Source organism: Carassius auratus, unplaced genomic scaffold (genome assembly GCF_003368295.1).
Source record: "Carassius auratus strain Wakin unplaced genomic scaffold, ASM336829v1 scaf_tig00217509, whole genome shotgun sequence".
Taxonomy (NCBI): domain Eukaryota; kingdom Metazoa; phylum Chordata; class Actinopteri; order Cypriniformes; family Cyprinidae; genus Carassius; species Carassius auratus.
Genome location: NW_020529103.1, coordinates 106,350 through 130,149, shown reverse-complemented (window position 1 = coordinate 130,149; position 23,800 = coordinate 106,350). Strand labels below are relative to the sequence as shown.

Sequence of the window (23,800 nt, the reverse complement as noted above, 5' to 3'; positions counted from 1 at the left end):
TACCTTTAGACACACACTCTAACTCTCTGTTTGAGCCACACACACTTACATTACACTCACGCAACACTCATAAATTGGCTTTCTAATAAGAATTGATTTTTAGGTCCTTTTTCTGTTTTTATGACCTAAACCTACAAGATATTTTCATATTACAAAATGACTCAAGACTCGCTTTCTAAGTTCTAATATTTTTCCAAGCGCAAATCGAAACCTTCGAGGATTGGAAACAAGTGTAATCATTCATGGCCCAGATGGTCTATTTTCCTTTGTAATGCTGCACAGCTTGACCTGTTGAAAGAACACTTTCATTATTACACATTAGGTCAAGTTTGGCACAAGAAATTGGAGAGGAAATTGTTCAGCCCTCAGCGAGAGGTATGTTAGTCACAGCCTAGCATGAACAAAAAGCCAGACAAAAGGAAAGAAAAAGGAAAAGAGAACAAGGAAAGATATTTAGCGAAAGAGACAGAGTGAGACAATTCGGAGCATTTCCGTACAAGGCTGAAGAATGATCCAAGTCACGATGAGGCAAGCTCACTTGCAGAGAATGATCTCAATACATTAGTGCATGTCGTTCAGAGGTAGAAGATGGTCCAATCACAAATGAGCAGGCTTATCATAGAGTTAGAGAATGGTCCAATAGGGTTAGAGCATGTTCTGAGGTATAGAATGACCATACAATGGAGCAATGCCTTTAAGACGTAAAGGATGAACCAGTCGCGAAAGAGCAAGGTTTCAGAGTGATACCTTTCTTAACTTAAGAATGAGTATGTTGAACAAACCACCTTTGTAAACACTTGCAAAATGTACATTGAGAAGCATAATAAAATAAAAATAAAAAGGCCACACGCAGAGATGTGAGGAGGTAAATTTTGCGCCACATCATGAATTCAAATGAGAAGAAAGTGAAAGAATAAAAATGCATTAAATATAAACTGTAAAATGCTTCATCATGTCATTCTCAACAGGATGGAAACAGAGAAAGTTAATGCATCGAAGGCAAGAATAAGGCAAAAGGTCTGCTCGCTTTCGGCCTACCGTACCAAGATCAGTCTTAAGATCTGTTGGTAGACTTAACTTTCTGCCTGGTCCCTTGACTGAAACAAAAATAGGACAGAAAGGGGCAATTAATCCAGATAAGAAAACAAAACAAAATGGCAAAATAAAGACTTAAGCTCAAATTAAAATGAAAAAGAGAAAGAAAATCATTCAGTGTAACACATGCAGGTGTGCACACTGACATGTAATGTTTCATTCGACAGTCATGCCTGATCACATACTGCCACCAGATAAACGGATTTTGTCTGTTTTTAGACAAGCAAACACATGCATCCAGCATAAGTTGAAATGCATAACTTGAAATCCATTTTTTTTTTCATTTCCGTTTCCTTCCATTTTGATAGGTGGAAAATAATGCATGAATCAGTTAAAATCAATGTAAAATATAGAGATTGGATCTATTGTACTGTATTGATCAGAAACCACAAAACCACACAGAAACCAATTACATGTGTGCATGCATACACAATTAGTAAAACAAACACAGAGGTTCAAATTAAAGTGTAATCAGATAAAAAAAAAAGTGAGGTCAACATTTTGCAAGCATTTCGCCCCGCAAAGGTTATAGTGTACAGTGAATTAAATGTCTAATATGGCAAAGATTACTGCTGAAATGGAATTTAAAAGAAAATTTGAACAAATATATAGGAGTGGATCCAAAATACTAATTCAACAGCAGTTTCCAATGCTATGCAGGCAAAGAAATTTAATAACCAGGCATGGTATCCCAAAGAACGTCTCTCAAAGTCTCTATTTATATGATGTACTCCAGAACACTAAAACACATCGAGCAGAATACTTCCCAAGATGACACTCTCCTCCTAAGCATCATTTCGATTAAATGATTTAAGTAGGGGAATTTTAGAATGTCATTTTCAACAGGCTTTTCCACTTGGTCCAAAATTGAATGCAATTTGCTTTCCTATGTTGACCAAAGAGGTCTAAAATATTTGGTGTAAGCTATCCATTAGCACTCCCATTCATCTTGGCTGGAGAAGGGCCACCCGTTTTACCACGAGTCCTTTATGTTACTTGCAAAAATGTAAAATTTTCAATTTCAATGAAAGATGATTTTTATAAATGCACTTGTGGCATTAACTGCCCCCTGCTAATTGGATCATACTAGTAAACCAAACCAATAGAGGAGATCTATCATCCTCTCTCTCCATCTCTTCTTCCATGTATGTGGAGTTGGGTGAGATTTGAGCATAAAACAAAGCGGAAATTGCTCCTGAAAATTGCAGTAATTAACATTCTGGGATCAATAAAGTGTGCCTTAGATGTCGAATGCTTCCCATTACTCTATACACTGATAAAATCAGTCTGTGCACACATGTGCAGGTGTGTAAACATGACAGACAGATCCACAGGAAATGTGGGCTAAGTACACGTTGATATGAGAGCAGCACATTAAAGCCATTTTGTGTGTATAGACTCTGTCTTAATAAACCCATGTTGGACATCTTTTGTTACTGTTATCCAGTGGCACAGCTACAATGGCAAACATTACAGCTGGCATCCGCTGATTTCAACATCAGACCTCAAGTGGCCACCCTGTATTATTGTTTTGTTTTTTGCTTTTTTTTTCATGGGCACAATTTCAGGAGTTGTTTAGCTGCTCGTTAGAACGTTTCGAGCACCATGGCTTCAATCCCGTTGACTCCTCTGTGAGCCTGACTCGATGAATGGTAATTTGGGATTGTTTTTGGAAACATCTTAAAAAAAAAATGTCTTCTGCTATCCTGCACTGCAACTTGCAAGAATTACCGACTCCTTTGCTTTCAGCTCACGTCATTTTCCGCTAATTCATTGAGGCAGATATACTTCAGGAGTAAAGATGCAGACGCCAGACTCTACGATGAATTCAGAGGAATTTCATTCTCAGAAGCATGCATTAGCATTTTTGAGCCACAGTGTTGTTGCTGCTGAAATAAAATGTCAAATCCTCAGTATTTTCCACTCTTGTAAGTCTTTCATCAAAAAATACATTCATTTACTTCTGTCTGCCAAAAAAAAAAAAAATAATAATACGTCACTACTTAGCATGACCAATTTGGTCACCTTTGTAGTGACCCAGTATGTATTATTATTTTTTTTTTAAAGTGAGCCAACACTAAAGGCCATTCACATGCAACACATTTTCTAAAGTGAACAAAGGCATTATTAGCATATAATTATCATGCTTGTAGTCATTCTCTCTGCCATGCTCTAGGAGACAAAGCTTTGCAGTCTGGCACATTAGTGTTAAATTCATTTACATTAGTTGCATCTACACAACTATGAGTAAAAAAAAAAATGTAGCTATTTGCTATGCCTTTCATTAATTAACTTAAACTTTATCAATCTAGAGATCAATAGAGCACTAATAATTGGTAAAATTAGTTAAACAATGAATTCAATTTTAAGCTATTGTAAATGTCTCAAAAAAAAATATATATTATTGTTAATCATACTCAAGCTAAATTTTAAATGTAGGGTACAATGGGGCTGAAGGTGCATTTGTTGGGGCCAAAGGTGCAATAATTGACGTGGAATATTTGGCTGAGTTTTCCATTTTGAGATAAGATTTAGTGATTAGTATAATTTACTAAGAAGCACGAAAACATCATATTTTAAAATATGGTATTAATCATATCATAAAAAATATTTATTGTTTCTACCGTATAGTCATATTAAATTATTATATCAGAATTTTTGTCTTTTATATTTTGTACTTGTACAATAAGTGTATGTATGTTTTTACATAATTTAAATTATTTAACTTATTGAAATAATAACATTGACAGAAAATGGTACAATCTTTGCTGAAGTGATTGTTTTGAACAAGTATTAACTTAAATATTAATGCAAAATTTATTACTTTTGATTAAGTATTTGTACCCGAATATGGGTAAAAAGCTTAGCACCTCATATATTTGTATAATTTCCAATAAAACCAAACAAACTAATTGTATAATTTTGTTTCCCATTTAATGTGTTGTTCCATCAAGATTTATTAATACATTTATATTATTATTATTATTATTATTTTTGTTTGCAAGTACTGAATAGAACATTTCCTGTTTAAAAAAATTAAGAACATATGACAAAAATTAAAACACACTTTATTTACAGATCTGACCCTACTAGACCTCAATGATCAAAGCTCTGTCTGGGCTATACGCACAATATCACCCCTCTCATCAACACACACACACAATACATATTACCATGCCTCAATCACACACATGCCTACAATAGCCAAATGTGAAGCACACTTACACATACTCACACACACCTACACCTACACCTCAGCAGCATGGAGCGTAGCACAGGGCACTACGAGCGTGAGGCTACCTCTACTGCAGCATGCAACCCCCAAACAAACACCCACACCGCCACGGGCTTGCTGTGTGTGGGTGTTTTTAAGGGGCTGGGCACATTCTTACCATTGTCCAACAGGTAAAAGACAGGACTGTAGTGGCAGGATCGGAGGTTGGACACAGGTTCCCCTGTGCCTCGAGGGTCATTATGGAGGGAAGGGGTGTAGGGTGCTGGAAATCAGAGATCACACAGTCATTGTCACATCCCAGGCTCAATTGAATACAGCCAAACAGCTTGTAAAAGGTCACTGGGATTCATAACAGGATGCTAAAAATGGCGAACATCACACATGGATTATTAAAATAATCTAATAGTAATATTATAATCATATTTAAATATATATATATATATATATATATATATAATTATGTTTATGTTATTTTAAAATATGTATATTTTTAATTAGCTGATGGTAATTAAACACTTATGGTGCTTAAATGCTTACATGCCTCTTTATAAGTTTTAATTAAAGTAACTTTTGGTTGTGAACATGATTTTGAATCTGTTACATGACTTACACTCACCTAAAGTACTATTAGGAACACCATACTAATACTTTGTTTGACCCTCTTTCACCTTCAGAACTGCCTTAATTCTACGTGGCATTGATACAACAAGGTGCTGAAAGCATTCTTTAGAAATGTTGGCCCATATTGAAAGGATAGTGTCTTGCAGTTGATGGAAATTTGTGGGATTTCCACCACATCCCAAAGATGCTCTATTGGGTTGAGATCTGGTGACTGTGTGAGCCATTTTAGTAAAGTGAACTCATTGTCATGTTCAAGAAACCAATTTAAAATGATTCGAGCTTTGTGACATGGTGCATTATCTTGCTGGAAGTAGCCATCAGAGGATGGGTACATGGTGGTCATAAAGGGATGGACATGGTCAGAAACAATGCTCAGGTAGGCCGTGGCATTTAAAGGGGGCCCAATTGGCACTAAGGGGCCTAAAGTGTGCCAAGAAAACATCCCCTATACCATTACACCACCAGCCTGCACAGTGGTAACAAGGCATGATGGATCCATGTTCTCATTCAGTTTACGCCAAATTCTGACTCTACCATCTGAATGTCTAAACAGAAATCGAGACTCATCAGACCAGGCAACATTTTTCCAGTCTTCAACTGTCCAATTTTGGTGAGCTCGTGCAAATTGTAGCCTCTTTTTACTATTTGTAGTGGAGATGAGTGGTACCCGGTGGGGTCTTCTGCTATTGTAGCCCATCCGCCTCAAGGTTGTGCGTGTTGTGGTTTCACAAATGCTTTGCTGTATACTTTGGTTTTAACAAGTGGTTATTTCAGTCAAAGTTGCTCTTCTATCAGCTTGAATCAGTCGGCCCATTCTCTTCTGACCTCTAGCATCAACAAGGCATTTTCGCCCACAGGACTGCCGCATACTGGATGTTTTTGCCTTTTCACACTGTGACGAATGGGGCGGGGCCGAGAGACGTGGGAAAGAGGAGTGAGGCCAGGTGTAGTGATTGGAGATGAGCTACACCTGCGACCCACCACCGGTCTCGAGTCCCACGTAGGAGATGGAAGGATATAAAACTGGAGCGACGACCGTGAAGGACGAGAGAGGACCAGGCCTGGGCATTTAGTTTATGTTTTGCTTATTATTTTCGCGCATCAGTCATCCGTGAGGGGCTGATGCGCTGTTTTGTGTTTATTTTTGATTATTAAAGTTTCATTTGATTGTGCGCCGATTCCCGCCTCCTTCTTCCCGATGATTATGGAGTTTATATTATTACACACACCATTCTTTGTTAACCCTAGAAATGGTTGTGCACGAAAATCCCAGTAACTGAGCAGATTGTGAAATACTCAGACCAACCTGTCTGGCACCAACAAACTTGCCATGCTCAAAATTGCTTTAATCATCTTTCTTTCCCATTCTGACATTCAGTTTGGAGTTCAAGAGATTGTCTTGACCAGGACCACACCCCTAAATGCATTGAAGCAACTGCCATGTGATTGTATTAATGAGAAATTGAACAGGTGTTTCTAATAATCCTTTAGGTGAGTGTATATAAAGAACATTTGAGAAATCTTAGGCATGCCATTGCATAGACCTTTGTTTAATGTGCTTTTATTAGAAAAGCCATCTCAACCTTGGAAAATATCTAGTATCATTTTTCTTTTCAGCAGCAACTGACTTTCTTCTTTTTATTTTTTCAAATACTGAGGACATTTCAGCACACACAGAATGGCGGAGATTCTCGCTGCATTTAACCCCGTTAGACAGGATGAATTCATAAGACTCACAAATCACTGCAGGTGTCGACCTGAGAGTAAAAATCATGATTGCTGTGTGAATTGATGCCAGACTGCTGAGGGTAAAGATGAGAGAACAGCGTTGTGAGAGAATAACAAGTGTATCAGAGGACTGGTTATTCTGCTTCAACAATAATGGCATTCCTCGTGTTTTTTTTTTTTTGGAACCATCTGCACTTCTGTCCAAAAGCTTATTGTTTTGCTCTCATTTAAATACTGCTTTTTTTTTTTTTTTTTTCGTCATTTTATGCCGATATGAGCTCAGGACTGTCCACATCGTTTCACCCATCTGTGCTGCTGCATCAGCTTACATTACATTGACTTTACGGCATAACAGATAAAAGTAAAAGGTGACAGCACATCTGGTATCTAAAAAAAGTGTTTAAATATTTTTAATGAAAAGCAAATTAAATGTTTTTTATTATTATCATTTAATAATATTATTATATTATTATTATTTTTTTTATTATTACCATAATAAAAGTCATTTATTATTATTATTATTACTATGGCAAGAAATCAATTATTTTACTCAACAATGGTGCATTAAACTGAAAAAAATTACTATCTATCAAAGAATCCTTAAAAAGGTCCCAAAGGTTCCTTACTTTAGCAAAGGCAAACCAGTCTCCTATTGGCTTATATTTAAATCAGCAGGTTTTTTTTTTTTTTTTTTTTTTTTTTTTTTATAAGGAAGGGCACTTTTTATTTCACATCTTTTGCATCTTTTGCAATGCATCACCACTGACTGCAATGATAGAGCTTGAAAGATCAAAGACAATGTTTTATATAACTCCGACTGGATTCGTCTGAAAGAAGAAAGTCAATTACACCTACAGTAGGTTGCCTCGGGGGTGAGTAAAATGCAGCCTAATTTTTAATTTTGGGTGAACTAAGCCTTTAAGAGACTCTTTAAAAAAACATTATTAACCCTACATGTTTGAATGTTTGTTTCACTTTGGTTTTTAATTTATATTTAAAACATTAGTAAAATTAATTTTTTTTTTATTTATTTATTTGTATTATTATTATTATTATTGTTGTTGTTTTTTAAACAATGTTGTAGATGTGGTTTGGAACATATAGCTAACTTCTAGCTACCCTGAAAAAAAAACAGCTTAACCACCTAAATGACCAAATTAGACCAGCTAATGAAGAGCTAGAAACAGACTACCAAATTTAAGAATACTGGCTTAGACTGAAAATGTTACCACAAAAGTAATCTTTTATCAGGAGATGTTTTGAATATTTCATGATGATATGACACATTAAGTTAAGCTTTTGTGCTTCAGAAGGGGTTTAATGCACACTCATCTCTGCAGGTTAGACAAGTACAATAAGCTTATCAGAAAATTGGAAAACAAATTACTGCTTTCTGTCCTTTCACATCCACTTTCTTTTGCTCCCATTTCTCCCTTTCATTCCAGAATAATCTTTTTTCTAAAAATATCTTTGCTGGTCACAGTCAATGGCTGACATTTCAGTTTATTAACCACCTGGCAATGTGCCACAATCAACAGGGTCTCAGCAACCCACCTCACCCTGCTGACAAAAACAACACCCGCACAAACAACAACAACTAGTCAACTAGATAGAGAGATATAACACTTATGAGAACTTCAAAGTGGACTGCAGCCCAATTGCTGGACTTGATGGGGAGTAGGGCAGACTGAGAGGTGTGCTTGAGATCAGAGATGATACTGACGAGATGATGTTGCAAAAATCAACCTTTTTCAGATCAAGTAAATACATTAGCAGCTAAAGCAGAGTGTCATTTTATATCAGCTGAGGTGAGCACATGAAGTGTTTGTTATGGTAAACGGTTCGTGCCCCTGAGCAAACGCATGAAAACAGCGCCAGAAACAGCTGCGCAACATTGAGTCCATTCAGTATTTATCTGTTCTGGCTTAATGCTACTTTCAAAAGCACACATCTACAAGCTGAAATAGAAGTATTAACAAATAAAAAAAAGTTCATATAACAACAGTGCCATCAAACATTTATTTGATTCAGCCAATTTCCATCATCTCAAGGTTAATTAGTTTTTTTTTGTTTTTGTTTTTGTGAATGTAGCACAACAAACAGAGTCATGTGCAAATAACATCTTTTCATCTGTGGTAAGGCACAAAGTTAACAGAGGACCTGGATTCCTGTTCCCTACCTGTTTCAATGCTTCTTTAACGATGGGCACCTTTATGTCCAGTATTTATATATATATATATATATATATATATATATATATATATATATATATATATATATATATATATATATATATATATATATATATATATATATATATATATATTCATAATCATAAAAATAAAGAAAACTCTTTGAATGACCGAACTTTTGGTCTGTACTATATATATATATATATATATATATATATATATATATATATATATATATATATATATATATATAGTGTGTGTGTGTGTGTGTGGGGGGGGGGTGCGTGCGTGCGTGTGTGTGTGTGTGTGTGCTTGTTTGCAGAACTGACACAGTGGTGTCACAAAATAATATGTTAAGAATACAAAAATCATGAAAAATATAATTTAAGGGCAATATATTTATTCTTCTTAACTAGTATATAACACACAAAATGTACATTATTGTGCATATTTTCCAATCAGCTGTCATTGTGCCAGATTATGTTAAAAAAAAGTGAAAATATAATTTAATTGTAGGATACTTAAACAGAAAATAGCTTTAACAAGCCAATGAATCTGCCATTACATTCCAAAAACATTTGGAATGCCTTACCATCAAGGCAGAATCGTATTAATTACAATATTCGAAATGTAGGGAGGGAAAAGTGATGCATGCTCAAACATGAGTGCAATGAAATAAATACAGTAAACACAAACAAATAATGTATTAGTATTCTCCTTCATCATTATTTATATTTTCTCTATAGTCCTTCAAAATCTCTTTTCATGTTTCAGTGGCTGATGCCCAGAATCTCAGTCCAATTTTTGGCTGAATTCCCCAGCCAATTGTAGAAGGCCATTTCCCGACTCCTGTCATAATAGCTGCTTCCACAAAAAAAACACATCTGAATTACTCAGCAGCCTGAAGCCAGCACAACAAATCCCAAAGAAAACACACAAAGGATACTGTTCTGACAGCCAGTTCTTTACCACAGAATATTCTAGAGAAAATCACACACATGTGACGCCTGTGCTTCACTACAGACTTGAGATCTTAAAGGAACTGTTCACCCAGAATTGACAATTCTGTCACTGTTGTATGAAAACAATACATCAACTTTTCTGTAATCCACAGAAGAAATAAACTGATATAGGTTTGCTCATTATTTTTTCAAATGCTCGATACAACGTCTCGGTTACGTACGTAACCCTCGTTCCCTGATGGAGGGAACGGAGACGTTATGTCGACCGACAAATGGGGTCTCACTTGGGAGGCCAATCATCTCTGATTTTAAGAGAAAACGCCAATGAAATTGGCAAGTGGATTAACACACCTGAGCCACTCCCCGTGCCAGCGGGTATAAATAGGGCGACAGGTGCATCCACTCATTAGGTTTTACGCTGAGGAGCCGAGAACGTGTCCCGGCAACAGCGAATGGTTCAAGGTTGTGGCATGGGGACATAACGTCTCCGTTCCCTCCATCAGGGAACGAGGGTTACGTACGTAACCGAGACGTTCCCTATCTGTCGGTCACTACGAGTTATGTCGACCGACAAATGGGGTCCTATGGAAAACGCCATAACCTGAACCTTGTCACAACCCTGAGGCGCTGCAATTGTTGACAAGCCTTGGCGTGCCACAAAAGCTACGCTTAAGGTCGTAACCTTCCCAAAGCCCCAGCGCAAATTCACTGACCTTGGTACCGAAGGGGCCAAAGGGTGAGTACATCGCTGCTGGAGAAGGCCATGCTGCTGTTCCGCCCACATAAAGTAAATGGAAGGGATTTCAACCTTCAGTGAAAGATTGCTTCAAATCTTCCCTATTTGTTCTTTCAGCTGGCAAGACAATGGGGAAGCGAGCCTTTAGGAAGGGTCGCTACGGAGACCACATCCTACCCGTAGGGAGGTGACATGTGGATATACTGATATGGACTGACCCAGGGGGCAGTACTACATATGGAAGGGGTCTCTGAGGCAGGTCCTACCTTGGAGTAGGGATGGGACGGCTGCCAGAAGAGACCGACAGAGCGATCTGTCAAGGGAAGACACGGGTTTGCCAAGAGGGAAACCTTACCGTGGAAGAATACACATATGGGATTACCCGCAGGGAACCCAGCCATATGGACACCTAGCCCAGTACGGGGGCTGACCGGCTCCGGGCATGCTAACGCCAGTACTGGGCCTGGCGACAGACTGCTCCGCCAAGTCTGACGCCGAGGGTGCTGGAGGATGCTCGACCAGGGTACGCCAACCGGGGAACTCTACTGGGAGAAGAAGGCGCTCACATCCCCGTGTTAGGGGGAATGGCGCAGCAAGCGAGACACCCAGCCAGCCCTTCCCGCCAATTACCTGTTACCCAACACACGGGAGGAAACTGGCTCTACACGGAGGTTGTAAAACCTCGCAAAGGTGTTAGGTGTCGCCCAGCCCGCAGCTCGACAAACGTCTGCCAGAGAGGCGCCGTGCGCCAACGCATAGGAGGAGGCCACACTCCGTGTGGAGTGGGCCCTCACCCCCAGGGGGCACGGCTCGCCTTGGGAATGGTAAGCCAAGGCGATGGCGTCCACTATCCAGTGGGCCAACCTCTGCTTAGAGACAGCCTTCCCCTTCTGCTGACCTCCAAAGCAGACCAGGAGCTGCTCAGAGCTTCTGAAGCTCTGGGTGCGGTCCACGTATATGCGGAGCGCTCTTACGGGACACAGCAACGACAAGGCTGGATCTGCCTCCTCCAGGGGCAGCGCTTGCAGGTTCACCACCTGGTCTCGGAAGGGAGTGGTGGGAACCTTGGGCACGTATCCAGGCCGGGGTCTCAGGACAACGTGAGAGTAGGCCGGCCCGAACACAAGGCACTCTTCACTTACCGAAAATGCTTGGAGGTCCCCGACCCTCTTGATGGAAGTGAGCGCGATCAGGAGCGCTGTCTTGAGAGACAGGAACTTCAGCTCAACCGAATCCAGCGGCTCAAAGGGACCCCTCTGAAGTCCCGCCAGGACAATAGAGAGGTCCCAGGAGGGAATCAGGGGTGTCCTAGGAGGATGTAACCTTCTGGCACCCCTCAGGAACCTAACGATCAGGTCATGCCTCCCCAGGGACCGGCCGTCCACTGCATCGTGATGTGCTGCAATGGCAGCCACATACACCTTCAGGGTGGAGGGTGACAGCCCACGCTCCAGCCTACCTTGCAGGAAAGAAAGCACGACTCTGACCGGGCATCTCCGGGGGTCTTCTCGGTGAGAAGAACACCAATTCGTGAACAGACTCCACTTCAGAGCATAGGCCTGCCTCGTAGAAGGGGCTCTAGCCTGAGTGATAGTGTCTACCACTGCTGGGGGCAGATCACTTAGGTCTGCCGCGTCCCGTCTAGAAGCCACACGTGGAGGTTCCAGAGATCTGGACGCGGGTGCCAAATGGTGCCAAGCCCCTGAGAGAGAAGGTCTCTCCTCAGGGGGATGCGCCAGGGAGGGGCTGTCACGAGGAGCATGAGTTCCGAAAACCAGGTCCGGGTGGGCCAGTAAGGCGCAACCAACAGGACCTGTTCCTCGTCCTCCCTGACCTTGCACAGTGTCTGTGCGAGCAGGCTCACTGGGGGAAACGCATACTTGCGTAAAGCCCGAGGCCAGCTGTGTGCCAGTGCATCTGTGCCCAGGGGGGCCTGGGACAGGGAATAGTACAGCTGGCAGTGGGAGGACTCGTGGGAAGCAAACAGGTCTACCTGGGCTTCCCCGAATCGACTCCAAATCAGCTGGACCGTCTGGGGATGGAGTCGCCATTCCCCGGGGAAAGTGAGCTGTCGTGAGAGCGCGTCGGCTGCACGATTGAGCTCCCCCGGGATGTGGACAGCGCGCAGCGACTTGAGCCACGTCTGACTCCAGAGGAGGAGATGACGGGCGAGTTGAGACATGCGGCGTGATCGTAACCCGCCTTGTCGGTTGATGTACGAAACAGCCGCAGTGTTGTCCGTGCGGACCAACACGTGCTTGTCCAGCACTAGCGGACGAAACCGTCGCAAAGCTAGATGCACTGCCAGCAACTCCAGGCAGTTGATGTGCCAAAGCAGTCGAGGTCCTGTCCAGGACCCTGAGGCTGCCTGCCCGTTGCATGTCGCGCCCCAGCCCGAGTTGGAGGCATCTGTTGTGACAACAACGTGCCGGGACACTTGTTCCAAGGGCACACCGGCCCGTAGAAAGGCAAGGTCCGACCAAGGACTGAATAGGCGGCGACACATCAGTGTGATGGTGACACGATGTGTACCGCGGCGCCATGCCCATCTCGGGACTCGGGAGTGTAACCAGTGCTGAAGTGGTCTCATATGAAGCAATCCGAGCGGCGTGACTGCGGCTGCGGATGCCATATGCCCCAGGAGCCTCTGAAAGTGTTTCAGTGGTACCACTGTCCTGCTTCTGAAGGAACTCAGGCAGTTCAGCACTGAGTGGGCACGTTCGCTGGTGAGACGTGCCGTCATACTCACCGAGTCTAACTCCATACCGAGATAAGAGATTCTCTGCACAGGGGAGAGCTTGCTCTTCTCTCGGTTGACCTGAAGCCCCAACTGACTGAGGTGCCGAAGCACGAAGTCCCTGTGATCGCACAACTCTTCTCGGGACCGGGCCATAATGAGCCAGTCGTCGAGATAGTTGAGGATCCTGATGCCCACTTCCCAAAGTGGGGCAAGGGCGCCCTCCGCGACCTTCGTGAAGACACGGGGGGACAGGGAGAGCCCGAAGGGGAGGACCTTGTACTGCCATGCCTGACCCTCGAAAGCAAAGCGCAGGAACGGTCTGTGACGAGGGAGGATAGAGACATGAAAGTACGCGTCTTTCAGGTCGATCGCTGCAAACCAGTCCTGGGGCTGGACGCATTTGATAATGCGTTTCTGCGTCAACATCCTGAACGGGAGCTTGTGTAGGGCCCGATTCAAGACTCGCAGATCCAGGATAGGTCGAAGGCCACCGCTCTTCTTGGGCACGATGAAGTAAGGGCTGTAAAACCCCGTCCTCATCTCGGCTGGAGGGACCGGCTCGATTGCATCCTTCGCCAGGAGGACAGCAATCTCCTCGCGCAAGACAGGGGCGTCCTGGACTGCCACCGAAGTCTCGAGCACGCCATTGAACTTGGGGGGTCGCCGGGCGAATTGAATCGCATAGCCGAGTCGAACCGTCCGGATGAGCCAGCGTGACGGGTTGGGCAGCGCAAGCCACGCTCCCAGATACCGTCCGGCCAGTGGCGGAACAGAACAAAACAGAAACTGAAGATTCTCCGCCCGGCCCTCCTCCGGGGGAAGGAGTGGCGCTGTCTTCGCCATCTCCTGAAGAGCAGTTCTCCGCATCTCCGAGTTGCCCGTGTCAGGGCCGCTTGGTCGACTTCCTGGAGGACTTCGCAGCCGGGAGTGACACGGGGGGCGCCGCTCTCCTGCGCGGGGCTCGACGCGCCGGCCTCGAAGAACTCTCAGCACGGGGCGGAGCTGGCGTAGAGGACGCAGGGGGGCGCCCACGGCGACGAGCAGGCTGAGGCGCTACCCGCGACGGAACGGTGGCAGCCGGAGAGACACGTCGGGGCAGGATGTGCTGGATGGCCTCAGTCTGCTTCTGTACCGCCGAGAACTGCTGGGCAAAGTCCTCGACAGTGTCGCCGAACAGGCCTGCCTGGGAGATGGGGGCGTCGAGAAAGCGCGCTTTGTCCATGTCCCTCATCTCAGCCAGGTTCAGCCAGAGATGCCGCTCCTGGACCACCAGCGTGGACATCGCCTTCCCGAGGGACCGCGCCGTGACCTTCGTTGCCCGTAAGGCGAAGTCGGTCGCCGTGCGCAGCTCCTGCATCAACCCCGGGTCGGTACCACCCTCGTGCATGGTTTTGAGTGCCTTGGCTTGGTGTACCTGCAGGATAGCCATGGCATGCAGGGCAGAGGCAGCTTGGCCCGCAGCACTGTAAGCCTTGGCAGCGAGTGCGGCCGTCAGCTTACAGGCCTTGGACGGGAGGCGCGGACGATTCCTCCAAGTGGCGGCGTTTTGTGGGCACAAGTGCACCGCAACCGCCCTCTCCACCTGGGGAACCTCTACGTACCCCCTGGCTGCCCCGCCATCGAGGGTGGTGAGGATGGAAGAGGGAGAAGAGCGGCTTCTGGCCGTGAAAGGGGCCGTCCACGACTTCGTCACCTCTTCATGCACCTCCGGGAAGAAAGGCACCGGAGCAGAACGAGGTTGTGAGCCGCGTCCCGCGCCGAGAAACCAATCATCCAGCCGTGAGGGCTCGGGACTGGGCGGTGTAGTCACCTCCAGTCCGATACTCACGGCTGCCCGGGCAAGCATGGCCGACAACTCCAAGTCCGATTCGGCAGTAGCGACAACACCCGAGGGGGGCAGCCCCGCCGAACCTTCATCCTCAGAGGTCGATAACCCATCCCCCGATGCAGCAATCGACATCTGGTCCTCGGGCGGCGCACCGAAAGACACGCTGGGACCGCTGTGAGACGGCCCAGCAGAATCAATCGGCAGCTGCACGGGACAGTCGCTGCGTGAGGAGTGAGAGGTCCGTGGGGCGTGGCCCGGCGGAGAAGCTCTCACTGTGATCCTCAGATCTCCCAGAGCGCCAGCCGGCGGCCCTCTGCTCGAGCCAGAGAGACCGGGACGGGTGGCGACAGAGGGGTCTGCTGCACTCCCCTTGAGGAGTGAGAGACGCGATCGCAGCGCTGCCATGTTCATACGCCCACAGTAGACGCATGAGTCATCCACGAGCGCAGCCTCAGCGTGTTGGACGCCCAGACACTGCAGACAACGCTCGTGACCGTCAACCGAAGACAGGAAACGACCGCATCCAGAAGGACACGGACGAAACGGCATCTTGAAAAAGACGCGAATCGTCCGTGATTTGCTCTTTTAGAGAACCGTCTCTTTTAGCCGAAGCGCCCAGGGGAATCGCCGCTCGCAGGGACACCACTGTAACGCGCCGTCACACCGACCAGGAACAGCTCTACCAAAAACAAAGATGAATGGCTTTGTAGTGATCTTCTTCATCGACTACTCGGCTCCGAAGCAAAAATCTAATGAGTGGATGCACCTGTCGCCCTATTTATACCCGCTGGCACGGGGAGTGGCTCAGGTGTGTTAATCCACTTGCCAATTTCATTGGCGTTTTCTCTTAAAATCAGAGATGATTGGCCTCCCAAGTGAGACCCCATTTGTCGGTCGACATAACTCGTAGTGACCGACAGATAGGGAACACCACATTTCAGAAGTGAATCTCATGTATCCTTTCTTCCTCTCAAACTACTAATGTCAGGCTACAGCTCAGCTCATCTTACCAAAGCGACTTGCATCTTTCAGGATGCCTGCTGAGCTGGGAACTGGGAAAACAAGCAGAGGCTTCAACTGCACTGAGACATGAGAGTGAAGTGAGAGAGAGAAAAACAGACAGCACATTTTGTATTCTTAAGACACCACACAAAATGTGCCTCTGATATTTCAAACAATAATAACTTAAAAAAGTCACAATACAATATTTTTTTCCCCTGAGAAATCAAAGTGTTACTGAAAGAATTCTTCTAAATTAAGAGCTCTATTTAGATCCTCAAGGACAAGCACTGTAGTTGTCGTCATGTTCATCCCACTGAGGCGATGCAAACAATGAGTAGAGCTCTGAAAACATGAGCATATCCTCATAAAAATTCTACACAGGTTATGATTCCTTTAAAGAAGAAGGAAGAAACAAAGACATTGGGGGTAAAAGAGCAGTCGAAAAAAGCCTCCAGGGACTGAATACCTGTGCTGTGGGGAAACTCAGAAGAGGACAGAAAAGAAAAAGATGAAAACTGCTGGTTTGATGAAGGTTTGAAGGTTTATGTGAGTGTCGGAATTGAGAAGTTTTGGTCATTAAATCTGAAATGTGTGACTTTTTCACCACAAGTGGAATTTCAAAAATAGTGACTTTCATCAAACAGGTTTTTAACATCATTATAGATATGGCTAGACACGGGTATGGTTATCAGAACTAGGAGCAGCTGTGATTATCAAAGGTGATACTGCTATTTGAGATAGGCTTGGTCATGATAGGGTGTGACTATATAAAGTGGGTGTGGTCAAACATGGGTATGGCTGTCAAAGATAGAAGTATAGACATATGCTTGATTATCAGAGGAGGTGAGATTATCATAGATGTGTGCGGTCATGAGTTACCTGAGGTGGGTGACTTGCTCCTCTCTAGGTCCAAAGACACCTGATTATCAGAAAGCTCTGTAAGGCCTGCCATGGAGGAATATGGAAGGCATAGTAAGAGGAAGAAGATGACAATAATCATCGGGTTCCATGACCACCAAACACATTTGCATGCATCATATCACCAGGACAAACAATGTGGTCTGAGACACTATCATGATCCTGGAGCGATGCAAGGAAGATGTACAGTATAGACATCTTAAAAGTTTTTAAACTTTTAACTAGGTTTATACGGTATTTATGGCCATGACGTTTTTTGTTCGGTCAGTTGTGAATATGAGCTGTTCTGTATATTAACTCCAGAATCAAGCATGTGTATTAATACCAACAACAATTCCATGCATGTGTGTGCATGCAAGAGAGACAAAAACCACATCAAGGTTACTCAAGGCATGATGGTAAAAACATGATGAGGCCTCCACTGCAGAAATATCTTCATTTTAAAAGTGTGTGTGTGAGAAACTGAAGTATTTCTGCAAAGTACATGGTTAGGAATTTTTTTTTAATTAAATAATAGCTATAACTTTATATGGTCATATACATGAGTGCGGTGAAAGCCTCATTTTCACAAATAGAGTATTTTATTTTGTATTTATTTACACAAAAAAAGTTCTACTGCATATAAATTCACTAGTCACTTACTGTAGAATGATTGTAACTTAAATTTATATTTTTATATTGACTTTTGTCCCTATACAAAAACAAGTTCTATTTTTTTTTCTTTCTTTTTTATGGATAAGTCATGTCATGTCCTGTAATGTCATGTCTTTTTTTTTTTTTTTTTTTTTTTTTTACACAGTGTGAGAACGTGGTCATTTGTGATTGGTTCATTTACACAAACCTTTGGCACAAATCAATAAAACACTGAGCAAGGAGACAATCAAAGGTTGTAACTGGATGTTTTGATGTACGCAAATTCAGAATATGTGATATCCTGTAACAATTAATTTAATTACTATAAATAACGCTGCATTGAATTTAATATGGTATGGTAAATCTACCTATTGTAAACTTCCTCAAAATAACACATTTTGATAAATGACATCCCATTGTCTGTGCTTTGCCTCCTTGCTGTTGTGTTGCCCCTATCGATGTTTCATTGGAGACATGACTTACTCTGGTAGGAAGTACGGATCCGTTTCTTTGAATCGGAATAAAAGTTAGACAGGCCGCGCATGCAAAAGTCTGCAACAGCGCCCCCATGCCCCAGCACCGCCACCCATGAGAGGAGACATGGAGTGAGGGAAGGAAAACAGGAGGAGAGAAGAACAAAATAGGCTCAGAGTGACAAAACGCACGTGACCGCAATCTGAGCAAGACCCAGTGTACTGAGGGAGAAAACGAAGGAATGAAAATAGGAAAATGAATCCTAACCTTTTGCTTTTTATACTTCTACCAAAAACAACAAAATAAGGCAGAAAACAGAACTAAACATAAGGAAAAGTCCTTTCAAGATTAACAGCCACCACGGAAGGTGGCACAGAAATTGTACGAACAAACATAAATATTGACATAAAACAGAAATGACTTCTCTCTTCAGTGTTTATCTTTAAATATGTATGTGAAGATGCATTTAGCATAAGTATGTATTAGTATTATGGAATCGTTTTGCGGATGGATCCCCTGTCTAAACTGAGGTTGAAAGTCTGACAGCAGCAGGATCACATGAGCTTTGCTGTTTTTGTACCTACTGGAAGTTGCTGCATCAAAATGTTGCATTTTGTTGATTGTAAAGTAAGCATTTTAGTTTTATTATGTTGCTGCACACACAATGCAAACTGCAGCACTGCTGATACAGTGGGGTCCAAAAGTCTCAGACCAGACTGAAGCTGTTGGTTTAAAAAACAAAAAACAAACCTGGAGATAAACGTAAGTTGTAGATTTTAAAGTATTTTTTTAATAGCAAAACACAAATACTATCTGCAATTTTTTTTTTTTTTTTTTTTGTCAATAATGAAATAAGCTTATTATGACCAATTCTCAATCAGTAATTATTAATTTACGTCATGAACCAAAAGGGTCCATTCATTTATTGGTCACTGATAGGTCTTAACTCGTGTAGGTGTACATCAATTTAAAGATATTTATACTACCATTCAAAAGTTTGGGGTCATTGATTGATTGATTGATTGTTTGATTGAATCACACTTGAGAACAAATACATTTATCTTAAATAAATGCTTAAAAATTATATTCATCAAAAATTCTGAAAGAATACTTTTCAACATTGAAATGGTTCTTGAGCAGCAAATCAGAATAGATAAATCACACAAATTAATTATATGTTAAATATATTTAAAAAGAAAACTGTAATAATAATTTGCAATATTTCTATTTTCACTGTATTTTAATTAGATATACTGTATGTAGTCTGTGTGAGTATAAGATAACAAAATATATAATATAAAATTACTATTAAAATACGAAAGTACGATTACATTCTAATGAGTGATAATTTTTTTTATTATTATTATACTGACAATTTTATAATAATAATAATAATAATAATAATAAACTGCATTCAAATTTTCAAAATAGAAACATTCTGATCAGTGGTCTCAGACTTTCGGATCCCGCCATATATATATAGAGAATGACTAAAGAATGAAATCAATGATAGAATAAAAACTGAGTGGGACCTCCGCTCCTTTTATCCGATTGGAAAACATAAAGAGTACAAAACCGTCCCTTTATACACACTGGCCTGAGTGTGTGGGTGAGCGTTAAGACATTCTCTCTCTTTTTTGAGAGCTTACATAAGCTATGGATCAAAATCACTCTTCGACTGCACCGAACGACCTTTCTGCCCACCTCTGCATCTCCATGTCGGCTCAAAGCCTCTTGGTTTCTAAAGATACAGCTGCCTGAACAAGAGGAGGGAGAGCGACCACTTTGAAGTGAGGAGCCAGTATGGCCGCCTCCCCACGGCTTCCTTTTGATTAAGCTCTATGAAAACAGATCTTCATCTTCAGCTTTCACTTATGACATCTTCTTTCTCTGGATGGTCGTTTGAGTGTGTATGTGTGTGAGCAGTCGGGGTAGGAGGAGAGAGGAGGGCAGGTGGAGCGAGATCTGTGCTGGATTAGTAACAGCGAGTCCGTATGGCAGGTTACGTTGTGTTCTCTGTTACGTGTCGTTCTCAGGCAAAGACCAACAGCAACAGAGATACAACAGACGACATGCAGAGAAGGCAACCGGGAATGCAGTCTGTCCCATGCAGTTAAAGAGAGGGACTGTGTGCGTATGTGTGTGTTAAATGAACAAGAGACAGGTAAGGACAGAAGTTAGACAGCCTGAGATTTGCAAAGTTTGGTTTTGATGAAATGAAGTGCTGAGCATGTTTGTAGGTGCATGCCAGTGACGTGTGGCCATAGCTGAAATTTATTTTACAGCTTTGTTACAAAGAAACACACTGTGTTTGAACATTTGTGGGATTCTGAGACACATAGTGCATGTGTACCTGATGTGGACTGTCGGTTTTTGCGAGGAGAGCGTGTTAGTCGCTGGAAAGGGTCTGCGGATCCGTAAAGCTCCAGGGTGTTCATACACAGCAGAATGGTTTTCTGCAGGTAGTCCACCACTGCCAAACCATTGCAGTTACCTAGAGCCAACCTGCACAAACACACACACTCACTGAGCATACACAACTATGTTTCATATTAGATATACAAAAACCCATCATAAAGTTCAGTTATGACTAACAATATTTCTAACGATCACAGCTATGTCTAAATATGATATGCTATTTGAATGTATCACACAGCTTTGCCCAGTTTACATTTCCCTTGAAGAATCTTTAGTTTATATTATTCTTTTATTATTTTTGTTTGTATTTTTAAAGTGGGATAATACAAATAAATTGCATTAGCGTTGCTTCTCGTCCGGCTTCAGAACCATCTTAGCATTGGATCAAATGAAACTTTAAAATATATTACAGGAAACAATTATTTAACGGTTTTTAGTTGTTATACCAAATTATAATAATTTTTCAAAATTGTATAAAAATGTCTTTACCTTATTTCTGCCCCAACAAACACATAACTATAATATATGTTGTCTAAAATGCTAAACATCCAACAGGTTCTACAAGGGGTGTGTAAAATGAGACTGATTTTAAAATGTTCCATTAATTACTGGTAAATCTCACACTGTGGGTCCAGTCATGACCAAACTATTCACAAGACACACATACACAAATTTGGACTGTATAACATTAAATCTGCTGGAATGAATTCAAAGTCTTTCTCACTGTAGCCAGACATCAGCATGGCAACCTTTTCTCATAATAATGCTTTAGTGATTATGATTGCACGTGGTTGTGACTGAATCAAAACAGGATGACAACAAGTGAAAGATTCAAAAGAAGGCCAACTTAGAATTAGAGTTTTATCACTTCAATAAAAAATCAAAGACCCTGCAAGCTGGAATAACAGCTGGACACATGAGTCTGGAGTCTTTATGATGACAAATTCAATTACATTAAACATGAGAGCACTGGTGTTTGATTACCATACTCAGTTACACTTAATGTTAATGTCTAATTATTTCCATTAATAAACCATTCACTGCAACTTTTGCCTCAATAAACTCCTAATTTGCTGCTTATTAATAGTTATTAAGGTACTTGTAAAGTTTAGTTTCAGGGATGTAGAATATGATCATGCAGAATATGTGCTTTAAACAGCCAATATGTTAATAATAGACATGCTAATAAGCAACTACATGAAGTCGAAAGTGAGAATTGGTCCCTATACTTAACTGCTGTCCCATACTCATATACCACAGTAAAGTCCACAAAACCTTGGTATTGCCATGGCACTGTATAGTAAAATACTACAGTATTCATTTTCAAGGCAAAATGGAAAACACTATTAAATTACAGTAAAAAGTAAGGATTCTATTGGCTGAATAAAATAGATGACTTCAAAGAGGTAGGGCCACTTACAGTCCGTATGCAGAGTTTAAATCCAAGCTGGTGATTTGTTGTGGCGGTTCTCCATCGACCCATAATAACTGAACCACCAGCTCCGCCTGGTACCCAGGAGGCATTCGGATCGTCCGATCTTTAACCCTGTGACGACAGTATTCAGATTCAGTATATGTGGAATCTGTTTTGACTGTTACACTTTACTGACCTAATACTTTCTATGTAGAATTATCTAGTAAGCAAGTTCATCTTATCAAGTCCTACATAGGAAAACATAAGCAGTGAGGAATGTTGCATAGTCTCACTTGAGGCAAGGGATGCTGTCCCGCACACTGTCTGGGGTGTTGCTGCGGGGACTTGGAGGCTGAGGTTGAGGTGAGAGACCGCTGGGGTCCGAAAAACATGGAGTGTTCTCTGTATCCGATGGAGAGATGACATCCTCCATCTCACACTGAAGTCGCACTTCTAGGGACTACACACACAAATGCAACACAAAGTTAATCCATCAAATCTATAGCATGTACTCAAACTCTTAAAGGTTCACCTTAATTTGCACAGTTCACTCAAAATGAGTTTCTTTCTGCTGAACACAAAAGACAAAAGCGTTTTTTTTTTTTTTTTTTGATTCAATAAAAGTCAGTGGCATACAATGTTGTTTTAGACCCCACTGACCTTTATTGTATGGACAAAACATTCTTTAAAATATCTTATTTTAAATATAAAAATATCTTATTAATTTTGTGTTACACAGAAGGCCATAAAGGTTTGGAACAACACGCAAGTAAGAAATGTTGATTGCATTTTTGGGTGAACTATCACTTTAAGAGCACACTCACCGTGATGGTGGTGTTGGCGTCATGTTTGCTGAAGCGGTACAGGATGACGTGGGCGCTGATGCCGACTACACAAAAGATACGGCTCTGCGGGCACCAGTTGATCATCTGAATGGCATAGGGGTCTTCCTCCACAAGCTCAGCGCTTCGTCCCACATCTCCACTCTTAGGCTTCTCAAACACCTTTGACGTCTTGAGCTTATACAACATCTGCAGTGTGACTGACAGAGATGGAGGTTATCACCACATCACATCTTATTACATAATGAATGGTGATGAAACAGTACTTTAAAGGACATTTTTTTTTTTATTTAGTACAAGTTAAGCTTAATCAAAAGCACTTAATAGTAGCATAATGATGGCACCATAAAATATTAGTGTCTACTTTAAGGGGGAAAAAAAGATATGGAAAAAAAATAAATTGTTGAATGTAGATGTTATTTATTTATCTGTATAATGCGCACAAAAAAATATTATCTTAGCTTCATAAAATTACAGTTGAAGCATAGATGTCAAAGGTCTTACAGGTTTGGAATGATATGAGAGTGAGTAATTAATGACAGAATTTGTGTTTTTTGGTGAACTATCCCTTTAAAGTCCAAGACTGATAACTGTAACAATAACGTATTAATAATTGTTAAAAAAAAAAAAGCACATTTTCAGATTTGTATTAAAATTATAAAAAAAATATATATATATATATTTTTTTTCATAGATTAACTTGCACAGATGAATTGTTCACCTCAACACCAGTGGTAACAAAGTAAATAGTTTCAGGTTTTGATGTAATGCGGAATACAACATTTTAACACAAGAATTCATGTAAATGTTTCAATAAATATATAAACTTCGTTCTTTCGCACCATTATTCAATAGAAATTGAGAAATGAATTGATGATCAGCATTATGCCACACATGCTGTCGGCTGAACTTAACTTGCACTGAACCTGGAATATTCCTTTAAGTAATGCCCATGGTTGTGA

At 41.9% G+C, this 23,800-nt stretch overlaps 1 protein-coding gene across 10 annotated transcripts in view; it reads right to left on the bottom strand.

Moving 5' to 3' along the window:
- Nucleotides 1–23,800, bottom strand: part of LOC113101096 (syntaxin-binding protein 5-like) — a 138,989-nt gene that overhangs the window by 15,240 nt on the left and 99,949 nt on the right. For 3 of the 10 annotated variants that reach the window (XM_026265566.1, XM_026265563.1, XM_026265562.1), the window contains exons 15-22: nucleotides 22,821–23,038; nucleotides 22,290–22,456; nucleotides 22,003–22,128; nucleotides 20,518–20,669; nucleotides 18,174–18,242; nucleotides 17,019–17,084; nucleotides 4,488–4,592; nucleotides 1,044–1,097 (exon numbers count right to left, since the gene is read on the bottom strand). In XM_026265566.1, the coding sequence (XP_026121351.1) occupies nucleotides 1,044–1,097; nucleotides 4,488–4,592; nucleotides 17,019–17,084; nucleotides 18,174–18,242; nucleotides 20,518–20,669; nucleotides 22,003–22,128; nucleotides 22,290–22,456; nucleotides 22,821–23,038 (957 nt within the window). The remainder of the gene's footprint in view (nucleotides 1–1,043; nucleotides 1,098–4,487; nucleotides 4,593–17,018; nucleotides 17,085–18,173; nucleotides 18,243–20,517; nucleotides 20,670–22,002; nucleotides 22,129–22,289; nucleotides 22,457–22,820; nucleotides 23,039–23,800) is intronic. The other 7 variants (XM_026265569.1, XM_026265571.1, XM_026265567.1 and 4 more) reach the window with 4 other exon arrangements.